General features: G+C 43.9%; 1 protein-coding gene across 1 annotated transcript in view; it reads right to left on the reverse strand.

Annotated features, from left to right (window-relative positions):
* LOC137228374 (tripartite motif-containing protein 54-like) overlaps positions 1-20,997 on the reverse strand; it is a 51,033-nt gene extending 30,036 nt beyond the window's left edge. The window contains exons 1-3 of the mRNA XM_067745485.1: positions 20,824-20,997; positions 15,351-15,521; positions 2,587-3,132 (exon numbers count right to left, since the gene is read on the reverse strand). Coding sequence (XP_067601586.1) covers positions 2,587-3,132; positions 15,351-15,521; positions 20,824-20,997 — 891 coding nt within the window. The remainder of the gene's footprint in view (positions 1-2,586; positions 3,133-15,350; positions 15,522-20,823) is intronic.
* Positions 20,998-22,411: the final 1,414 nt, after the last annotated feature.

Genomic DNA, 22,411 nt, shown 5'->3' on the forward strand with positions numbered 1-22,411 from the left:
TGTGTCCCCATCTCTAGAACAGGGCCCTGTGCACATAGTAGGTGCTCTAATATCTCTTGAAGTGTAGAATTAAAAGCAAAGACAATAGGGCAGTTCACAGTGGAGGCTGAGCTCAGAGGATAAGAACTCCTGCAGCAGGAGTCCAGGTAGTGAGGGCCTCGACCAGCAGACAGCGTGGAAAGCAGAGGGAGCACAGCCAGCTGGGCCAGGAAGAGGAGGCGGTTCAGGGACCTAAGAAGACCCACAGACTTCCTTGGCTGGGTTTCCCGAAGTAGCCAAGCCCCAAAGGACCAGAGGCCCAGGGTCCCTGAGGCCCCAGGACAGAACCCTCCCATCACCTTTGTTTACCTGCAACAAAAACTACTCAAGCAAAGCAAACACACTCCTTCAACTCCCTCTGACCGTGCCCTCCATCACTCCCTCCCCAGGTGAGACTGGGGCTCTTGGTGCAGCTGCTCCCACTGGCCCCTCACTCAGCACGCTGGGTCCAGATAATCAATTTGCCTTTTGGTCTCCCTGCTTTACACAGCAGACACCCTTATCTTTAATCTTCCCCTTAATCCTGGGGCCCTGCCTCAGTGCGCCCAGGTTTTAGCTCGGAGCACGAGGAGCGCATTGATCTTGGAAGTTGATGTCTGGCCAGTGCCTCCCCAGATCTCACCCACTCTGACTGCCCGTGAGTCCAGGGGCCTCCTGCTTTCCTGTGTAAGTGCCAGGAAGTGCTGCTGCCTAAGGAGTCACAGCAGAATGAGGGAGGCCCCAGGTTTGGCAAACACCCCAGCACCCCTGGGGTGAAGTGGGCTGTTATTACACTGTCCACCTCTGCCAGAGCTTGCAAACTGGTGATGGCCTGGGGGTCACATCTGGTTCACAGAAGTGCTTTGTGATGCCCATGCAATGTTTTAAATCTATTTTTAATTAACTGAGAGCATTCAAAAGAATCAAGATATTTAACGTTAAAAAGTCTGGATTTCTTGCTTTTCTTAAAAAATCTGGAACACTCAGCTTACATTCCAAAAGGACAATGTTTTCTTTATGCCCAGCATGGGCTCTGCTATTTGTCACAGCCCCCACCTTCCTCCCACCTCTCGCCTTCTTCAATTTTATTACAAGCCTGGCTCCCGTGGTCATCTGTGTTTGTGTCCTCACTGCCTCTGCTCAGGGGTACTGTTCCTGCCCCACTTGGACCATGGGATTTTGGTCTAGGCCAAGCAGAGTCCTTTCCTTGAGGATGTCTTAAACAGGCACTGGGAGAAGAGAACCCCTTAGTCCAGCCCCCAAGCTGTGATGACAGGAGAGAAGGGGGTCATTCTACAGGAAAGAAGCAAAGCCAGCATTGAGAAGCAGAGACAAAGGTGGGGGGGCGGGCGGTGGGCAGCAGGATCCTGACAGCAACTGAGTCTAGGTCCTATCATCCCTGAGGCTACTCCACCCTTTCCCCAGTGCACAGTCACGACTAACAGTGAGTTAGAAGGAAGGAGAATGGGCTTGAGAATGATACATTTCTGGCCGCTGCAATTTTGGACAAATCGCTGATACCTTTCTCAGTTTCTTCATCTGTATAACGGGGACTCTACAGCTTACTTTAAGGTGGAGTGGGTTCCAACAATGTCATTTATGTGAAGCATTAAACGCAATGTTTGTGCATAACAGGTGCTACTAAGGATTCCATAAACAGTGAATTTTATGGTAGATGTTTACCAAAAACTGGTCAGCTAGAATTGAGTGAGCTCCTTCCTGAAGAATGGTAGCAGTGTTCTTTAAGGAGATATATCTAGATCAGTACCGCCTTCAGAGACTCTGGGGTAGGTTGGAAGAAGCTAGGCCTTCACCAGGAGGAGTCTGATTTTGCATTACGATCCACCCTCTCAATGACTGTGTCATCTTGGGCTCTTTACTTAAATTCTCTGACCCTGAGGTTCCTCCTGTAAAGTGGAGGTGATAACTCTCATCTCTTTCAGTTATTCTGAGAATGGAATTAGCTCATTAACATAACAATGCCTAGTAGTGTTTGTATCCTAAGCACTCAACAAATTGTAGTTATTGTGATGGGAAAGGAACAAAAGCCACAGTCCAGAGCTAGCCATAGGGTTCACTTCTGGGGAATCATTGCTATTGCGCTTTCTACTATCTAAGGCTCAACTGAGCTAAAAGTGCACCGTAAGTCATCAGAGCACAAAGCCGTCTGTTCAGTTGTGCCAAGAGCTCACCTCCTGCACCACCCACCCTGACAGCCAAGCCAGCGGCCCCCAGGATTCAAAGCCTCCTACGTGAGCTTCAAGCAACTAGCTTTTAAAGCAGGTTTCCATTAAAAAAAATAAAGAAAAGAAAAAGCTTTGGCTGATCAACTAGCAACAGAAGACCCCAAATTAAGAGAAACCACCATGTAGAATCTTGTTTTTTTTTCAAGAAGCAAAATCTAGCAACCTTCGCGTTACAGCCAAAATGATAAAAGTTGCTGACATTTTGAGACCCAAATACTACGTATACGGTTGATTCCCTAGACCCAACCTCACTTCCCTGTGCCAAGGACATGCTAGTGGAAGAAGGAGAGGAAGAATGAGATGGGTTCCCAGGAAGCTTTGCCTCCTCATTTGGTTTTGGCACTGAGCCCGACGCTGCCTTGCACAAAGTATCCTCAAGCACTTGTTGGGACAGACGGCCCTGCGTGGCACAGCCTGCCTGCCAGGCCTCTCGGAGCCCAGCTGCGCTGGCCAGCACTTGGTCAGTCTCAGGGGGGACAAAGGCAGTGATGTCTATTCCTCTAATGAGTTCTTGAAAATAGCGCCTGATGGAAATAGTGTCCTTGATGGGGATCTGGGGAGACGTGCTGCCCTCCATGAGTCTCACCATCTCCCTCTTGAGCCTTTTATGCTCGTGGAGAAATTGTACTGCATTAGCATGATGCTGCAGGAGCATCTTCATCTGCTGGTAAAGCTGTTGGGGGGCTTCAAGTTCCCGGGCAACCAGCTGTAACTTCTCCAACTTGGAGGAGTGCTCGCTCTCCAGCTGCCTTTTCAAGGTGGCAATCCGGCATTTGATGCCCCTGAGCAGGCTGTCTCCAATGGTGGCGATCATGGCCAGTGTGTCCGCGGCACTGGTGGAGAGTTCCCAGATGAACTTCTTCGTGTCCTGTGGAGGCAGCGTGAACATTTCTTAGGAAAGACCCCCAGAGTCCAGGCCTGGGCACCTGGTTCGTGGCGTTGCCTCCTCTCCTCCCTGAACCAGGAACTCCTTACGGGTGGTGGACACTTCTGGCTGCCTGCCCAGTACCAACTTTTCAACTCTTTCCTACCAAAGAACGCTGATTCTTCCAGCCAGAATGTGTGGGCAGCTAAAAATACTTACTCATTTCCTGCTTCCCTTGTAGTTAGGGGTGACCAAGTGTGCAACAGAAGCAGAAGTCTGAGTTGTTGGGTGCAGCTTCTGGGAAAGCTGCCTGAAAGTGGGCAGATGCCTCTGAGACAAGACTTGACCCTTCCCCTTTCTCCTGATGGAACCCGGGGTCAATGCCCACATGGAGCAGGCTCCTCACGACCTTGCGCTGACAACAGCACACACTGCAGGGCTGAGAGAAGAGGGCGGAACATCATGGGGTCACCAAGCTGGTGGCCTTGACTCCCTACCTGTGGGCATTTCATTAAGTAAAAATAAAACAGAACCCCTTATTTTTTAAAGAGCCATTGCTTATGAGTTTCTATTACAATCAAATGTAGACCCTTACTAAAAGAATACCCAAATGGAAGGAGTTACCTGAATAACTTTTAGGGGAATGAAATCACAAACCCACCCATTGTGATATTGTTAGAAAAAGTCAAGATGTCTCACTCTGGACTCTCCATGACCTACAGTGCCCTTTCCCTGTCTGGCAGGCCTGTCCTCCAGCTCATCCTGTCAACCTCAGCTCTGCATCACCTTTGTGATCAGGTCTTCCCTCAGGGGAGGCACAAAGTGTAGGGGAAAGCACTCAGATGGTGAGGTCAGGCCAACCCTAGGTGTAATTTTGGCTCTTACAGCTGAATAGTTCTGTACCTTAGATCTCATATCTTGTGAAAAGGGGATCATGGGTGCTGAAGAGAACTAAATGAGATGATGGATATATAGTGCCTAGCACCGGAGCAGCACACAGTAGGCACTTAACAAACTGATCTTCCATAGAATGGAGAGGTTCTTCCATTCTATATGCTTCTACAGGTCTCATATACATCACCATGGTTCGCAATAGCACAATACAAAAACATTCTAACATTATGAGCGAACTTTGAAATAATGTGACTCTCCACCAGCTGAAGATTCATCATGAATCACCATTCCCAAAACCATGTTTTTAAATTGCCAGTTTAGCTGGTAAATAGATTTGCCTGCCATCCTTCATCATCATGAGTTGCCTGCCTAGTATGTGTTTAGGTGTGTTGTTTGACCCCTTAGACTAGTCTCAAGGGCAACAAAAACAGACATAATAAATATACAATGGAATCTCATGGTACTGACAAGTGCTCTGAGGAAAGATAAGGAAGATAGAGCAGGATCAGGGGTAGGGCAGAGGGCTGAGGGAGGAGGTGGCTCTCGATTTTGGGTGGTTGGGAAGACATCTTGGAGATATCCGAACTCTGGATGATGGTCAAACAATGGTCATATCTGAGGGAAAGATTTTTCCAGGCAGAAGGGCCATGAGGACAAAGCTTGAGATGGAAACAAGGATGTCTGAGGAGCAGTCAGGAGCCTGACTCAGAGTGGGATCAAGCAGGGCGGAGAGGCAGGTGGGGCCAGGCAATGGATTTATTCACAGTATAATGCACCCCTCACCAGCTGGGGATTTTGAACAAAAGAATGCCTGATCTAAAATGTTGAAGGATGATTCTGGCTACTAGTGGGGACAGAGTGGGCACAAGGAGCCCATGTGAGAACCACTAGAGAGTCCAGACAAATGGTGATGAGAGTGGGCAGGAGAGATGGGAGAGGTAGGCGAATTGGGGAGGTGGAATGGATTGTAAGTGTGGGCCTGGAGCTCAGGACAGACGTCTGGGCTGGAGAAGAATCTCTGAGAGAGGTGGAAAAACATTGAGCAGGAGTTAGTGGCAGAACTGGGGACAGCCAGGAAAGGCTGGGGTCCCAGAGGTCAAGTGGCCATTTCAATTTACTCCAATCAAGAAAGTGTTACTGGCCATGGAAACAAATGTTTTCTGAGATGTTGGCTCAGGCAAGAGAGAAAGAAATGAATAAAGAGCAGGCCAATGATCTCATTTGTATCCTTCACCCACTTGGGTCTTTTAAAATTTTAAATATTTCTTTGTATTTCCTTTGAGTTTTGAACATTAGTTTGGTTGTTCTTTAGCTTCCAAGAAACTTTATACTTCCGTAACATACAGGGAATATTAAAATGCTACAAACTGTGGATTGTTTTACACTTGTAAAGTGATCTATTTTCTGATAGATAAATGGAAAATTATGTATTTTCTGATAAGTATTTTAGGCTTTATTTAGAGAACAGAGCCACAAGTACTAAACAAATAAATCAATAACAGATTTCAACACCTTATTCATTAGGTTGAATGAGTCATTTGAATTTTTGTCTTGATAAAAAGGAATAGGTGATGCAGTAAAATTATTTTTTGTAAAGGGACAGCAAGTCCCACAAAGTTCACAAAAGAACAAGTTTGCTTAACTCTGAATATCATTTAAAATACACTTGGATTCTCCAATCCATGGTGAGGTGTCTTTGTCAAGTGAACATAGGAGTGAGATCAGGAGGGTGTCCTGTAGCAGAGCCTTCCCACTCAGCATCTACCATGGGGGTATCTCACAAAACTATTTGTGTTCGTTCTTCACCACCATTGAACTTCAGCGTAACTCAATCCTTTTCCTTTGACAGAACCTAGATACTAATGACTGACAAATCTACTGGTCAAACCAAAGCATCTGTGAGCAGCAGGGGCATAAATTCATTGCACAGAGCCTCTGTCCTGCTCACCGTTTGACACCTGGTGTCTAGCACCCAAATGGCACCCGAAAGAATGAAAGAATGAGAAAAGTGTATGCTTTCTTTACTGATACTGCCATATGCTTACTAGCTTTCAATAAACCCAATTTTTCAAAACATCCTTTAAGTTCTTAAAACAGCTTTATTGAACATTATTGACATGGGTAAAAGTATACAATTTGATAACTTTCAAGATAGTGAACTTATCCATCACCCCCAAAAGTTTCCTTGTGTCCCTTTGTAATTTCCTCCCTCGCGACCATCCTTGACCTCCCCTACCCACGCAATCACTGACGTTCTTTCTGTAAATGTCTATTAGTTCGCATTTTTCTAGAATCTTATATAAATGGAATCCTACTCTTTTTGGGGGAGAGGGTTTGGCCTCTTTAACACAGCAATTTTCAGATTCATTCATGGATTATTGTGTGTATCAATGTGTTCATCCTTTGATCTGGACATTTGGGTCGTTTCCAGTTGTTGTCTATTACAACTGTAGCTGCTATGAACATTTGTGTACAAGTTTTTGTATGCATATATATTTTCTTTTCTCTTGGGATTTGAAACCTAGGTGGAGTGAATGGATCATTTATTTAACTTTTTGAAAAATTACTAAACTGTTCTCCAAACTGTTTGTACCATTTACCTTCTCAGCAGCAGTGTATGAGATTTCCGGTTCCTCCACATCCTCACCAACACTTGATATGGTCTAACATTTCTAATAGGTGTGTAGTGGTATCTCATTGTGGTTTTCATTTGCATTTCCCTAATGACTAGTGGTGCTGAGAATCTTTTCATGTGCTGTTTGCCATCTGTATAGCTCATCTGTGAAGAGTTTGTGCAGATACTTTGCCTATTTTTATTGAGTTGTTTTCTTATTGTTGAGTTTTGAGAATTCTTTATTCTTTATCTTTTATCAGATATGTATTTACAAAGATTCTTTTTCTCCTATGTTTTCTTCTACAGATTGTATAGTTTTAGGTGTTATATATAGGTCTACTATCTATGTAGGGTTAATTTTTGCACATGTTGTGAGGGATGGATGCAGTTTTCTTTCTTTTTCTTTTCCTTCCTTCCTTTCTGCCTTTTGTTGTTGTTGTTGCCACATATGGATTTTCAATTGTTCCAGCACCATTTGTTGAAGAGGCTATTCTTTCTCCACTGCATTGCCTTTGCAGCTTTGTCAAAAGTCAGGTATCTATGTGTATGGGTTTATTTCTGTTCCACTGTTTTATGTGTCTATCTTTAGGCCACTGCCATGCTCCTTTGATTAACAAAGATTTAGAACAATTCTTGAATTCAGGTAGTGTTAACTTTGTTTTCAAACCCTAACCCTAACCCTTCCCTTTCCACATGAGCTTTAGGATCACCTAGTCAATTAAAAAACAAAAAAAAAGCCTGCTGGGATGTTAATTGTGATTGCAATAAATCTATAGAAATACTTGGGGAGAACTGACATCTCAACCACGATGAGTCTTCCCATGCATGAATAGTATATATTCCTCCATTTATTTAGATCCTCTTAATTTCTCTCAGCAATATTTAATAGTTGTCCAGGTACAGATATCACACATCTCTGGTAAGATTTAGATATCCACAAAGCATTTTAAATCTCTGTTGCAATTGTAAGTGATATTTAAATTTTAAAAATTATCAGTGGTTTGTTGCTAATATTTAGGAAAAACAATTGATTTTTGTATATTGATCTCATATCTTGCAACATTGCTAAACTCATTTATTAGTTCTGGTAGCTTGTAAAGCTCATCAGAATTTTTATAGAGACAGTGATATCATCTATGAATAAACACAGTTTTGTTCTTCCTTTCCTATCTGGATGCTTTTATATTAGTTTCTCTTGCCTAACTGCACTGGTTAGAACCTCCATAATCTGCTCTTTCAAATAGCAGTGATGAGAAAGACATTTCTCGGTGTTCCTGATCTTGGAGGGAAAACATTCAGTGTTTCAGGATTAAGCATGATATTGGTTGTAGGTTTTCATAGATGCCTTTTATTATGTTCTATTCTGTGGTATAATGGGAAATATATGGTCTTTGTCCCTGGTTCCTGGTACAGAGCTCCTAAAACTCTTGGAATTTCCTGAGTGATAGGAGCAGTTCTTATAATTCACAATAAACCCCTTTCAAACATATCTGAGATTATGCTAGTTAGGTGACTCTTGGTGGGTCCCCAGATAGTTTCAGGATGGGGCCTAGTTGCCAGAAAGACTAAACCTTGATTAGACGTTTGGAAATTTCAGCCCCATCCTCAGCCTCTGGGGAGAGGAGAGGGACTGGAGATTGAGTTCAATCGCCAATGGCCAATGATTTGATCAATCATGCCCTAAATAATGGAACCTCAATTTAAAAAAAACAACAACTAACTAACCAAACAAAAAACCTTTAAAAAAGGTTCGGGGGACTTCCAGGTTGGTAAACACATTGATATTCTGGGAAGATGGGGCACCCAGAGATATCATGGAAGCTACCCCTCTAACCACCCCCCAGCCCTTACCTTGTCCTGTGCATCTTTTCCATTTGGCAATCCTGAGTTGTATCCTTATAATAAAGAGGTGGACATAGTAAAGTGTTTTCCTGAGGTCTTTGGGTCATTCTAGTGAATTATCAAACCTGAGGAGGGGGTTTTAGGAGCCCCCCAGTTTATAACCAGTGAGTCAGAAGTACATGTGGCAACTTCAGACTTGTGACTGGTGTCTGAAGTGGGACAGCCCTTAACCTGCAGGGTCTGCACTAACTAGAGATAGTGTCAGAATTGAATTAAGTTTTTGGACACCCAGTGAGTGTCTGAAAACCAGAGGATCTGAGATATTACTAGATTGGTGAGTTTTATAAAATTGATGTTAAATTTTTTTCTCTGTCTATTGAGATCATATGATTTTTCATTTTTCTTCTGTTATTATAGTAAATTATATTGATTGTTTTTTGAATGTTAAACCAACTGTGTATTCTGGGAATAAGCCCCTTTTTGTTATGATGTATTAGTCTTTTCATATATTTTTGGATTTGATTTGCAAAATTTTAAAAAGATTCTTGTATCAATGTTCATAAGGGATATTGTAATTTTCTTTGCCTGGTTTTGGTTTCAGGGTAATCCTGGTCCTATAGAATGAGTTGGGACAAATTCCCATTTCTTCAATTTTCTGGAAGTTTGTGTATATTTGGTATTGGTTCCTTAAATGTTTGGTAAAATTCATCACTGAACCTATTCAGGCTTAGCGTTTTTACTGTAGGAAAGTTTTTAACGAGAAATTTAACTTCTTTAATAGAAAATGGCTATTCTTGTAACTTATTTCTTCTGGAAGAACTTTGATAGTTTGTGTCTTTCACAATTTAATCTAAGTGTCAAATTTAATGGCATACACTTTTTCACAATAGTCCCTTATTATCTGTTGGAGCCACTCCTCAGAAACAGAAAGACTGATGACACCACACAAACCAAGAGGTGATGAAAAGGGGCTATTACTCACATAATGAGGCTTTCTGGAGGAGAACAGGGCAGCTTCCAACCAGGTCTGAAAATGGCTTGAGAGAGCAAGGAACGCAGATTAGATTGGTTTGGAGTTTTTATGGTGGTTATGAGGTGTTGAAGGTTCCCACAGCCAGGCTGGGCTTACGTGGTTTAAACTCCCGCAGGTGCCAAAGAAGGGAGCACCTAGGCTTGCTTTTCAGCTTTTCTGGATGTGGAACAGAAGGCAAGGAGGGAAAATGGAGACTTAAAAGCTGTGAGCAGTCAAACATCAAACATGGAGTCTGACTCTTTATTATATTATCTTTTAAATATCTATAGCATTTGTAGTGATGTTACCTCTCTCATTCCTGGTTTTGGTAAATTGTGTTCTCTCTCTCTCTCTCCTCTCCCCACTCCCCTTTCTCCCTTTTTCCCTCTCTCCCTCTCTCTCCCTCTCTCTCTCTTTCCTTGAGAAGTCTGGTGAGAAGTTTAATTCAAATGATCTTCTCAAAGAACTAGTTTTTAGTTTTATTGATTTTTCTGTATTGTTTTTTGTTTTCTATCTCATTATTTTCTGCTTTTGTCTTTATTATTTCCTTTATTCTGCTTACTTGGGTTACTTTGCTCTTATTTTTTGCACTTTTTAAAGGTGGAAGGTGAGGTCAGTAATTTCAAATCTTTATTCTTTTCTAATTAAAATTTCCCACTGAGTGCTGCTTTAGTGGCACCCCATAATTCTGATATGTTTTGTTTTCATTTTCATCCAGTGCAAAATACCTTCTAATTTCCCTTTTTGTTTCTTCTTTGATCTATGAGTTATTTAGAATATGCTTCTTAGTTTCCAAATAATTGGAGAGTTTCCCAAAATCTTTATGTTATTGATTTCTAATTTAATCCACTGTGGTCAGAACCCATACTTTGTATGATTTGAATCCTTTTTTTTTTTTAACTTATTTATTTTTCTGGTCACGCTGCATGGCGTGAGGGATCTTAGTTCCTCAATCAGGGCTTGAACCCATGCTGCCTGCAATGGAAGCACGGAGTCCAAACCACTGGACAGCCAGGGAAGTCCCTGAATCCTTTTAAATTTATTAAGACTTGTTTTGTGGTCTAGCTTGGTGAGCTGTGTGCACTTAAGAATGTGTTCTGCTGTCGTTGGGTAGAATGTTCCATAAATGTCAGTCAGGTCTGATTAATAATGTTCAAGACTACTATTTATTGCTGAATTCCTGCCTACTTGTTCTATCAATTATTGAGAGAATGGTATTGAAAATTACAGATTTGTCTATTTCTCCTGGTAGTTCTATCAGTTTTTGCTTTATATGTTTTGAAGCCTCCTTATTAAATGCATAAACATTTCAGACTGTTATTATTCTCTTGATTAACTGATCCCTTTATCAAAATGAAATGAACTTCTTTCCCCTTGGTAATACTGTTGGAGTGAAATCTCCTTTGCCTGAGGTTAACAGAGCCACTCTAGCTTCTTTGGATTTATGTTAGCATGACATGTCTCTTTCCATTCTTTTACTTTTAACCTATTTGTGTCTTTATACTTAAAGTGCATTTATCATAGGCAGCATAGAGTTGGGTCTTGATTTAGTTTCATTCTGACAAAAGCCTTCTTAATTGGAGTGTTTAGACCATTTTCATTTAATGTGATTATTGCTATGGCTAGATTTGAGTTTTATCATCTTGCTATTTATATTTGCCCAATCTGCTTTTTGTTCCCTTCCTCCTCTTTTTCTACCTTCTTTAAGATTGTGTATCTTTTATAATCACATTTTATCTCTGTTGCTAGCTTAGTAACTATAGTTATTATTTTAGTGGTTGTTTGAGGGCTTTATAGCACACATCTTTAAGTTATCACAGTCTAACTTCAAGTAATGTTATGCCACTTCACATATAGTATAAAACCCTTATAATAGGGGCTTCCCTGGTGGCACAGTGGTTAAGAATCTGCCTGCCAGTGCAGGGGACACGGGTTCGAGCCCTGTTTCAGATAGATCCCACATGCTGCAGATCAACTAATCCCGTGCGCCACACCTACTGAGCCTGTGCTCTAGAGCCCACAAGCCACAACTACTGATGTCTGTGCACCTAGAGCCCGTGCTCTGCAACACGAGAAGCCACCGCAATGAGTAAGCCTGCGCACCGCAATGAAGAGTGGCCCCCGCTCGCCGCAACTAGAGAAAGCCCGCACACAGCAATAAAGACCCAATGCAGCCAAAAAAAAAAAAAAAACCCTTATAATAGTGTACTTCCATTTTGCCTCTCATAGACTTCATGGTATTCTTGTCATGTATTTTACTTTTATATGTTGTAAACCTCACAATATATTATTATTTTAAAAACAGTGAGTTATCTTTTGAAAGATTTAAATAACACGAAAACAATCTTACATAGTTATGTTTTTCATTACCACTTCTGGTGTTCTTTATTCTTTGTGTAGATCCAGATTTTCCTTCTGCCTGAAGGACTCCCTTTAACATTGCTTATAGTGCGAGTCTGCTGGTTATGAATTCTTTCAGCTTTGTATGTCTGAAACAGCTTTTATTTTGCCTTCATTTTTGAAGATATTTTCACTAGATACAGAATGCTTTTAAATTCATATTTTTTAAAAATAAATTTATTTATTTATTTTTGGCTGTGTTGGGTCTTCATTTCTGTGTGAGGGCTTTCCCTAGTTGCGGCGAGCAGGGGCCACTCTTCATTGCGGTGCGCGGGCCTCTCACTATCGCAGCCTCTCTTGTTGCAGAGCACAGGCTCCAGACGTGCAGGCTCAGTAGTTGTGGCTCACGGGCCCAGTTGCTCCGCGGCATGTGGGATCTTCCCAGACCAGGGCTCAAACCCGTGTCCCCTGCATTGGCAGGCAGATTCTCAACCACTGTGCCACCAGGGAAGTCCCTAAATTCATATTTTAAAGATTTTTCTCCACTGTCTCCCTGCATGTATTGTTTCCAGCAAGAAATCAGATGTCATCTTTATTTTTGTTCTTCTGTATGTAACATGCCTTTTTTTCCACTCGGGCTGCTTAATATTATTCTCTTTATCACTGGTTTCAGCAATTTGACTATGATGTGCTTTGGTATAGTTTTAGTCATATTTATTGTGCTTGGTGTTTGTCAAATTTCTTAGATGTGGGTTTATAATATTCATCAAGTTTGGATAATTTTTGGCCATTATTTTTTAAAATACTTTTCCTGCCCCTTCCTCACTCTGTCATTTCCTTCAGAGACTCAAATTACCCATATATTGGGACACTTGAAGTTGTTCCATAGTTAACTAATTCTTTTTTTTTTTTTTTTTTTTTTGGCCACGCCACGTGGCTTACATGATCTTAGTTCCCTGACCAGGGATTGAACCTGGCCTTGGCAGTGAAAACACTGAGTCCTAACCACTGGACTGCCAGGGAATTCCCCACAGCTAACTAATTCTGTTTTTTAAAAATTCTCATTCCTCTCTGTGTTTCATTTTGAGTAGTTTCTTTTCCTTTTTTTAAAATAAATTTATTTCTTTTAGGCTACACTGGGTCTTCGTTGCTGCGCATGGGCTTTCTCTAGTTGCGGCGAACAGGGGCTACTCTTCGTTGTGGTGCGCAGGCTTCTCACTGTGGTGGCTTCTCTTGTTGCGGAGCACAGGCTCTAGGCACGCGGGCTTCGGTAGTTGTGATGCGTGGGCTCAGTAGTTGTGCCTCATAGGCTCTAGAGCTCAATAGTTGTGGTGCACGGGCTTAGTTGCTCTGCAGCATGTGGGATCTTCCCTGACCAGGGCTCGAACCTGTGTCCCCTGCATTGGCAGGTGGATTCTCAACCACTACACCACCAGGGAAACCCTTGAGTAGTTTCTATTGCTATGTCTTCAAGTTCACAAAGCTTTTCTTCTCAGTGTCTAACCTGCTGTTAATCGCTCCAGTATATTTTTTATGACATTGTAGTTTTCATCTCTAGAAATTCAATTTGAATCTTTTTTTATATCTTCCATGTCTCTAACTTTTTGAAATATAGAACACAATTGTGCTAATTTTAATAAATATTTGTCTGCTAATTCTAACATCTGTCTCAGTTCTGGTTTGATTTTGATTGATTTATTATTGTTTTCATTATGGGTCATATTTTCCTGTGTCTTTGCCTGCCTGGTAATCTTTGGATGCCGGACATTGTGAATTTTACCTTGCTTGATGTTGGATTTTTTTTTATTCCTATGAATCTTAATATTTGTTTCAAAGTACTGTTAAGTTACTTGGAAAGAATGATCTTTTAGTGCTTGCTTTCATTATTTGTTTGGTGAGTCTGGAGCAGTGCCCAGTCTGGGACTAAGACTTCTTGAGTTCTCATCCCAGTGTCTCATGATTTATGAGATTTTCCAGTCTCATTCCTGGGAACAGGCATTGTTCTGATCCTGGTTGAGCTCCAGGCACTGTTCCCTCAGTCCTTTCCTATGGCTCCTTCCCTGGCCTGAGGTAATGTCCTCACAGACAAGTGCTGATCTATTCAAGTCTGTTGAATACTCACAGGAGACTCTTAACCCAGATCTCTGGATTCTCTCTCTGTGCAGTCCTGTCTTCTGTAGACTCTGTCATGTGCACTTGAAATGCCTTGACCTCCCCAGAGTCTCAGCTCCATCTCCCGAACTCAAGAAATCTGCCAGGCTTTGCTTGGGTTCCCTCTTTCTGCCCCTCAGACCTGAAACTCTCTCAAGGCAATAAGCTGGGGCAATTGTAGAGCTAACCTTGTTTATATCTTGTCTCTCAGAGATTAGTATCTTTTATTGCCTGAGGTCCAGTGTCTTGAAAACTGTTGTTTCATATATTTTTGTCTCATTTTTCCAGAAGGGAGGGTAAATTCAGACTTTGTTACTCTGCCTTGGACAAATAAGGAAATAATAAATGAAATTTTAGCAAATATTTGGTATTTAGAAGAAGATCTACAAAAGTCAGTTGTGGTAGACACAGATATTCTGCCCAGATCCCCCTTTCCAGAGAGGACTTGCTGCTTGCCAAGGTATGACCAGCCACCAGCTGTCAGATCCTTCGGGGTTGCTGTGCCCTTCCCACAGCAGCCCACATTTGGTGGCTGAGCAAGAGGACCTATAATAGCCTGGCCATTTCAGCCCAACGTGGGGTACACTGATGGGGAAATCTGGCTCCAGATTCCTCACTGGATCAGGAGCTGCTTGTCAGGCCTGTGGTATAGTTTGCCTTCCCTTCTGTTTCATCTATTCTTTCCTCCTTCCTCTTACAGATGTCAATCTTGGATATCTTTTACCCCAAACTGTGTCTCAGCTTCTGCTTCCAGAGAACACAACCTGTGATACCAACTGTTAGGTGGCTAGTGTGGCCCAGAGGTCAGTCCCTAAGGGCCTCTGCCCTCGCCATTCTGCAGATGTTCCTTCTCTACAAGAGCTGGAATCTTACCACTAGAACTAGAATTTGTTTCTGAAAGACTATCTAGTCTTGGGTGTGTGTGTGTGAGTGTGTGTGTGTGTGTGTGTGTGTGTGTGTGTGTTTGTGACTTAAAATTTTGTTCTCTTGAAAAATGTATCCAGAGATTAATTCCTAAAACCTATATTTTGTGGGGGAAAAGTCATGAAATAAGGAAAATACGCCATAGAAGCTAGGATACATCTTACTTAGTCATCTTAAAAGAGGGTGAAATAGCCATTAAATTATCATCTTGGAGGCCCTTAAAGCAATCAGAATTCAACCGTTTCTCAAGGTGCACATTTCAAAACTTGACACACGTTTCAGGACACACTTAAGGAGAGTCAGTCTCTAGAGAATTTCCCCTTCATATTTAAACACCCTCTTTGTCCGTCTAGTGCCCTCAAGAGAACAGCAACTATTTGAACTGAAACCAAACATTGCCCTGCTGTTTACTTGGAGAAAGGACACGAGCCATATGAGCGATACCTGCACTGCCTGTGCTGCGCTCTCAGATTTCTGCAGTACCAGCTGAATATCCTTAGCAAAGCTCACTTTCCTCTCTGCATAGGCATCAGAAATCTTGGCTACTGGGTGAGACTCGTGGTCCCCAAAGAGCTTGCATATTCCACATATTGGTTCTTCATCCCTTAGGCACATCTGATTGACAAAAGAAAAGTCGATGATACTTATTTCCCTTCTTGTTCCAGCCCTACACACTCAGGACCTGCCATACCTCAGGCTGGTGACATTCTGAATCTATTCTTAAGCAGGTATCAAGAGTCAGTTACACAGGAGGCCCTGGCACCTGGAGGAAAGAGATGAGGGTAGTACTAGGATGCCTGAATTGTAATTTAGTAAGCACATACTGCATCTGGTACCACACAGACTCCTCTCAATGATCTTTTGACTTGGATAGTATTGTGTACATTTTATACCCGAGAAAGCTGAGAAGGCTCAAAGTTGTTAGGTGACTTGCCCAAGGACACACTACTAGGAAGGGAGAGCACTGGGATTAGAAGACGAGGGCTTTCTGGGAATTCCCTGGCAGTCTAGTGGTTAGGACTCAGCACTTTCACTGCTGGAGCCCGGACTTGATCCCTGGTCAGGGAACTAAGATCCTGCAAGCGGCGTGGCACACCCCCCAAAAAAGATGAGGGCTCTCTGACTCCAGGAGCAAAGCCTTTTCCACCTGGCCAAGCCACTGCCTTGTGAGGATTAAATACCAGGATGCATGTAACGTGCTGCCCAGCCTGCGAGATCTTAGTTCCATGACCAGGGATAGAACCAGTGCCCCCTGCAGTCGAAGCGTGGAGTCCTAACCACTGGACCACCACTGAATTCCCCAAACTGGGCCTATTTTAGATGAAAGGAATTGAGGAGGACCCTCACTGCCCTGCTGGCCCCTCTGCCTCTTCACTCGGCTAAAGGACGCCTTGGAATGAAAACTCTGTCTTGGAATTTTGGAAGGGGAGGTAACTGCTGAGGATGAGACAGAACCATTGAGAATCTGTGATAAGTGGAACAGATTTTTAAAGCCAGAGTCCAACAGGAATACCAAATCACATCCTATTCTCTTGAGTCCTCTTAGTGGCTTGAGCTAGCCTGCCCCAAGCATGCCACTTACGTCCTTGTAGGAGGAGGGGCGGCTAGAAGGAACAGAGCAGAGTCTGGTGGAGCTCGGAGCAGCCCAGTAGATTGGCTGAGGGTGAAGACTTGCAGAGAAACCCGACCCTGTGAGGACAGACGCTTGATATGTTGCACTGAAGTGCTGGGGGCCCCCGGAGCTACGAAGCCCTCTTTTGGAGCCACATCTATGCTTTAGGATTTGGCTGTAGAGCTTCAAGCTAGAGCCAGTTTATGAAGACTCGGCGATACTTTTGACCTTCTCCAAGGATATCACCGATTTAGTTCATCCCTGACCATTACCAAAGCAACCTAAACCTGGTGGTTGGTGCTACACAGTCTGTGAAACATGGAAGCTCTGCCTCATCCTGCCCCTCCAGGTTTGTTGGGAGAATCAAATGGGCTCAAGGTTGTGAAAGGGCTTTGTCGACAGTGAAGCATGAAAGCTGAAGTGGTGTTATATCTGATTCATATCTGAGTTATATCTGACATGGGGATCATCCTAAAGTCAGTACCAAAGGGGAAGATTACATGTGTCAAATTACCCGTGAAAATCCCTTAGCTAGGGAATATGGAATTAGAGTACAGTCCACATAGTTTTGTATAAATCACACTGTAGACGTGTGTAAAAATGTACAATGTGTACAGCATAATACAGAGTACAATAAAGAGTTCATATGACGTATTGTGTGAAAAACTCATGCTGAAGATTAAACATCGGAATCATACTCAGCTCTCCAAATAGGCATGTGTAACCAACGGGAGGAATGGCAGAATCATTGGTCCCATCTTAACCCACCCTCTCTCTCTGGGGTAATCAAAGGTAGCTAAATTCTCATAAATCTGAAGATAATGCAACTTCGTTGTAACTATTTGAGCCTATCTGTGGTCCCTTACATCTTGCCATGGGTTGCATGGCTGAACACCACACACACTCCCAAACCTGGACTCCAGCACTAAGAATGAAGTCAGCGTTGGTATGTGCATTTATTTGGAAAGTAATCCTCTACTATACTCTTGAGCAAATATCCAATTTCAACCATAACGTTGCCGAGTAATCTGGCAGATTGGGTAGCTAAGCAAGAATAAAATAAAACTAAAAGTGTAACTGAATACCAGATTCACGCTTTCTCCATGCTTTTCACATGTCTGAGCAAGCTAATTGTGTTCCTTGGTGTGAAGCATCTCAAGTTCTTCCTTAAACTTCTCCAGTATGTTTTCAGCCAGGATGTTCCTCTGCAATCCATTTGTTCCCCTTCCCCTCAGATAAATGACCTAAAACGCACAGCTGGCATGAGCTTGTGGCAAATTCCCATCATCAACTGTGACATCATCATGGGGAAGGATGAGACACCTCCCTTCCTGCACATAAACAGCAGCGAGCGGCAAGAGAGAACAGGCCACTGGCCTGAGTGAGCGCTGACTGGTCTTTCAGAAGGAAATGACTGTGAAGACTCCTCGCCCCTGCAGAATAACTCTTCCCGCTCCAAAGTCCTCTCACCTGGGCTAGTATGTGCACCCTCTGCAGAGACGGTCGTCACAAACTCCATCAGATGAAACAGGAACCTGCCTTCTTTCACCCTGTGAGTCTTGGTTAGTACCTGCTCTGTCTCCTGGAGAAGCCCAGCCCGGTGAGAAGACAGACCCTCACAGAGGACTGTGTTGTTGGATGTGCAGGGGAGCACAAAGAAGGAAGGACTAAGTCTCCCTGGGGTGATGGAGGAGAGCAGGATTGGGGTCTCAAGAAGATGCCTAAAAGTGTATTAAAGAAGTGTATTAAACATGTATTTTATTTACTGTTTATTTTTTATTTAATGTATTTTATTTACATCCAGGCACCTGGGGCCTGGGATGGCCCCTCCCATTGGCTAGCCAATTCTTAGAGACAGTAAAGGATTCACCTGGGGTCATGCCTTTCACATGCAAACCAATACATCTGGGGTCCACACCCAACCACCTCCTTTATATTTGCTATTCCCCTACCCCCCTGCCCTAATCATCCAGGGCTGGGTACTAGACATCTAGGGGCAGCCCTACCTGTCCCAGAGGCCACTGAAATTATTCAAACTGGCCAATCCTAAGTCTTCTCACCCTACTTCACCCGTTCCTTCCTGCAGAAACCACAACAAAGGTCTTTCTTGTCCACATTTCCCCCATCTCCCTGTTTCCTGACCCACCCTGATTTCCACATGTGGCCACCTGTGATGTGGCATGGCCCTTCTTGGGATCTATGAGCTACAAACTATTTTTCAATGGCAGTCGTCCCCTGATCTCTTGGTCTCATCATACCTGAATAATTATAAAACCTACATTTAAAAACACAAGGAAAAAAGACAAGGCCATATGCCACCCTGAGTAAACATAGCAGTCCACCCATCTGGCAACAACCTTAAATTCCATTTGTTTAATAAACTTTTATTAAGCACCTACCATGCTGGGAATGTGATAGTGAACAGGACAGACACACCTGGCCCTGCCCTCAGGGGCTGATTTGCTAGAGAGGGGAATAAATGCCAAACAACCAATATGCTAGCTCCGTCCGCTGATTCCCAGCCAGGCAACTTAAATCCTTCTTGGACCCAGTTGTCTTTTCTGCAAAATCCAAGCTCAACAAAAGCCGCCAGCACACTTCCTGTGCTCTTTGCAATTCTCTCAGAGTGTGAGGGTCTCGTGTCTGCACCTGGAAGGGGGGAACCTGGAGAGCAGCCTCACCCACAGAGTGGGTGGTCAGACGGTTCTGCTGTCTCTAGTCGTTGGGACAAGAAGCAGAGGTTTAAATGTGTTACTTAAAAATCACACTCTAGACACTAAAGGTAATGATGAAGCCCCCTGGGGGTGGGGGAGGAGCTGTGGTCTAAATACTCAGCCATCAGAGGAAATGAACGCCAGTAGTGGCCACAACTGATGGTAAAGAAAGAAACAAGCTGAATTAGCACAGTATTTTCAGGTATGAAGGTAACCATGGGAAGAACTATCTAGAAAAAGTTAGAAGAGGCTGCTTCTGGGGAGTGGGACTGGGGTGGGCAGAGAGTGTGGCTTTTCATTATAAACTCTTTTCTAGGGTTTGCCCTCTTAACCTTGTCTGTGTGTTATTTTGATATGATTTTAAAATAAATGCACAAATAAGTGAAAATTCCAGGTTGAAAAATGAAAAGCATAAATAAATCTAAGCATCTGCTGCTTTTGAACTGCTGTCCCCCAACCCTACACACACACACACACACACAGCCTCCTCATTGGCACCCCTGCCTCCATATTCAGTTGGTTACCATTGGAGAGGCAGAACCTGTCTCTCCAATCGGCCCACCCTCTGTTCCTACTGACAGAGATTCCTACATAAGTTCCCTCTTTCTGAAATCTATTTGTTTTATATTTTCTTCCTCCCTTCCTCCCTCCCTCCCTTCTTCCCTCTTTCCTCTCTTCCTTCCTTTCTTCCTTTCTTCCTTCCTTCCTTCCACAAATACCCAAAGGACCTGGAGAAACACCAGTCACAGTTCTTATGTCCCAGGTGGGGAGAGAGACTCTACACAAGTCATTGTACAAAAAGTTTCCATGAGAGTACGTAATGTAGACAATGGTGCACTTTCAACGCCAATGCTATATGACCCTTTCCAGGTTAGACATTTCTCCTGGCCCCCATTGCTTACAGGACAGAATGCCAAGCCTTTTGCATGACTTGTAAGACCTACTTCAATATGTCCTAACCTGCCCTCCTGGTGGATGCCCTAAATGCCCTGATATCTCCCACAATCTCACACTGAAGCCTTCTTATCTACTAAGCAGCTCTAAGCATCTCGGCTGCAGGCCCCTTTCTGGCCCTTGGCATCTGCTATCCTCTCTTTGTCTGCCCTGCTCTGTAGACTCTCCCCAGCTGTCACCTCCTCTGCAGCCTTTTGTGTCTCCACTGTGGGACCTCTCACTGTACACAGGGCCACTGGCTCCTGCAAGGATGCTCCTCACTCATCTGTGCATCCCTGGGGTCTTGGCACAGTGACAAGGCCCCTGGCAGGTGCTGATAAATGTCCCCCTACCCCAGCACATACTGAATAAGTGAAAACTGGCATATTTTATCTCTTGGTGGTTCTGTTAGAACCTTCTCTCTAACATTAAACCACAATGCATGTCTTCCCGTAGCTCTTGCCCTGGGTCCCACCATGTCTTCTAAGCCTGCTCCCCACCCACCCCCTGATAACCCACCAGAGATGTGAGTTCTAGACAGCCAGTCTTCACTTTGCAGGCCAACTATCCCTAGTTCTGTTATGGAATAGATCCAAGAAGTGATGACCAGAAAGAAATCTGCTATCTCAGTCACAGAAGGGCCCCAAACCTCTCTTACTTTCCTACACACTGGGCAGCAGAACTGTCCGTTGCCGTGGGTGCAGTTCTGGCACATCAAGATCAGCTCCAGGCACTGTTTGCAGAAGTTGTGGGAGCAGGAGAGGAGCAGCACCGCGGGTGTAAACAGCTCCATGCACACAGGACAGGACAGCACTGCGCCCAGCGCCTGCATGGCGTCTGCAGCCGCCTGCCTCTCCCAGGCCGCCCGCCCCCACCAGGCTTCTAGAACAGGTGCGGAATACAGCCATGTGAGACAAATCACAATAGACACTGTCAGGCTTTCCTCAGAGGATGGAAGAAGCAAGGGAAGCTCCACAGACACCTGGGGCACCAGGACGTGTTTGTGTGGAGGCGGCAAACCATGCCTGCCAGCCAAATCTAGCCCTCAGCTTTTTTTCGTACAACTTACAAGCCACAAATGTTTTTACACATTTTAAGGTGTTGTAAAAAACAAAGAACAAACGAATCAAAAAAAGCAAGAATATATAATAGGGGCCACATTAGGCCTACAACGTCTAAAACATTTACTTTCTTTCCTTACTGAAAGGGTTGGCTGACCCTGTCTAATTTAGAGGATAAATATAACTGGAATCCAGTCCAGCTCAAATGCACACTCAACCTCAGGAGTCGGTGGGACTGAGTGAGGAGTGGGAGGCCTGCCTCCAGCCCACAGTCTACAAGCTGGGTGGTCATAGGCCAGTGGCTGCTATCCACTCTCCTATTTCTTCTTCTACAACATGTTGAACTGGGTCATCTCTAATCCTTACCAGCTCTGTAACTCTGCGCATGTAGTCTCTGGCTTTCCTAACCTCCACCCCCTCTCACAAAGGGGACAATTGTACAGGTCTTACCTGGCCCATGGGTTCTTCAGAAGATGAACTAGTCTTAAAAAGAAGCATTGATTGGGCACCAGGCTGGGCCGGGCAGTTGTCACATTATCTGTCATTTAATCTCCACAACTGGAAGAGGCTCAAGTCATTAGCTCTCACCTGCATCAGGGAATCTGAAGCCCGGAGAAGTAGAATAACCTGCCCAAGCCTTCAGTTCATGAGGGTGGCAGAGCTGGTAATGCACCCGTACTCTTCCTTTGCTTCTGATGGGCTGTTGCCTCACAAATGAGGTCCTCCTGCAGATGTGAAGGTTCCCGGTGAAATGTACAGTTTCCTTACACTCCTAGATGTGCTTATGAGACCTTGGAGAGCAGGGAGAAAGGAGTGAAAACCCACCTCATGTGCTCTCAGCCTCCATTAGACAAACACAGATTGAGCATTGAACATGTTTGAGACACGTGATGGGTCATGTGGGGGCTTAAGATGCTCATTATTCATGACAGCGACAGCCACTCTGCAGGCTCATTAGGACTGGTGCTCGGCACATACCACCCTGTTTACTTACCACATCACTCCTGTGTAATTGACTCTAATTCATGAACACAGACAAGGCAAATCCTTGCTCTCAGAGAGCTGTCAGTCCAAAGGAGATGGAAGGTACAGAAGGAGAGGTGTGGATGCCCTGGCTGGCCCACCAGCCATTCCTTCTCTGGCTGTCTTCAGGACAGTGGCCAGAAATACCAACTCTCTGTCTCA

This window comes from Pseudorca crassidens, chromosome 7, assembly GCF_039906515.1.
Source record: "Pseudorca crassidens isolate mPseCra1 chromosome 7, mPseCra1.hap1, whole genome shotgun sequence".
Taxonomy (NCBI): Eukaryota; Metazoa; Chordata; class Mammalia; order Artiodactyla; family Delphinidae; genus Pseudorca; species Pseudorca crassidens.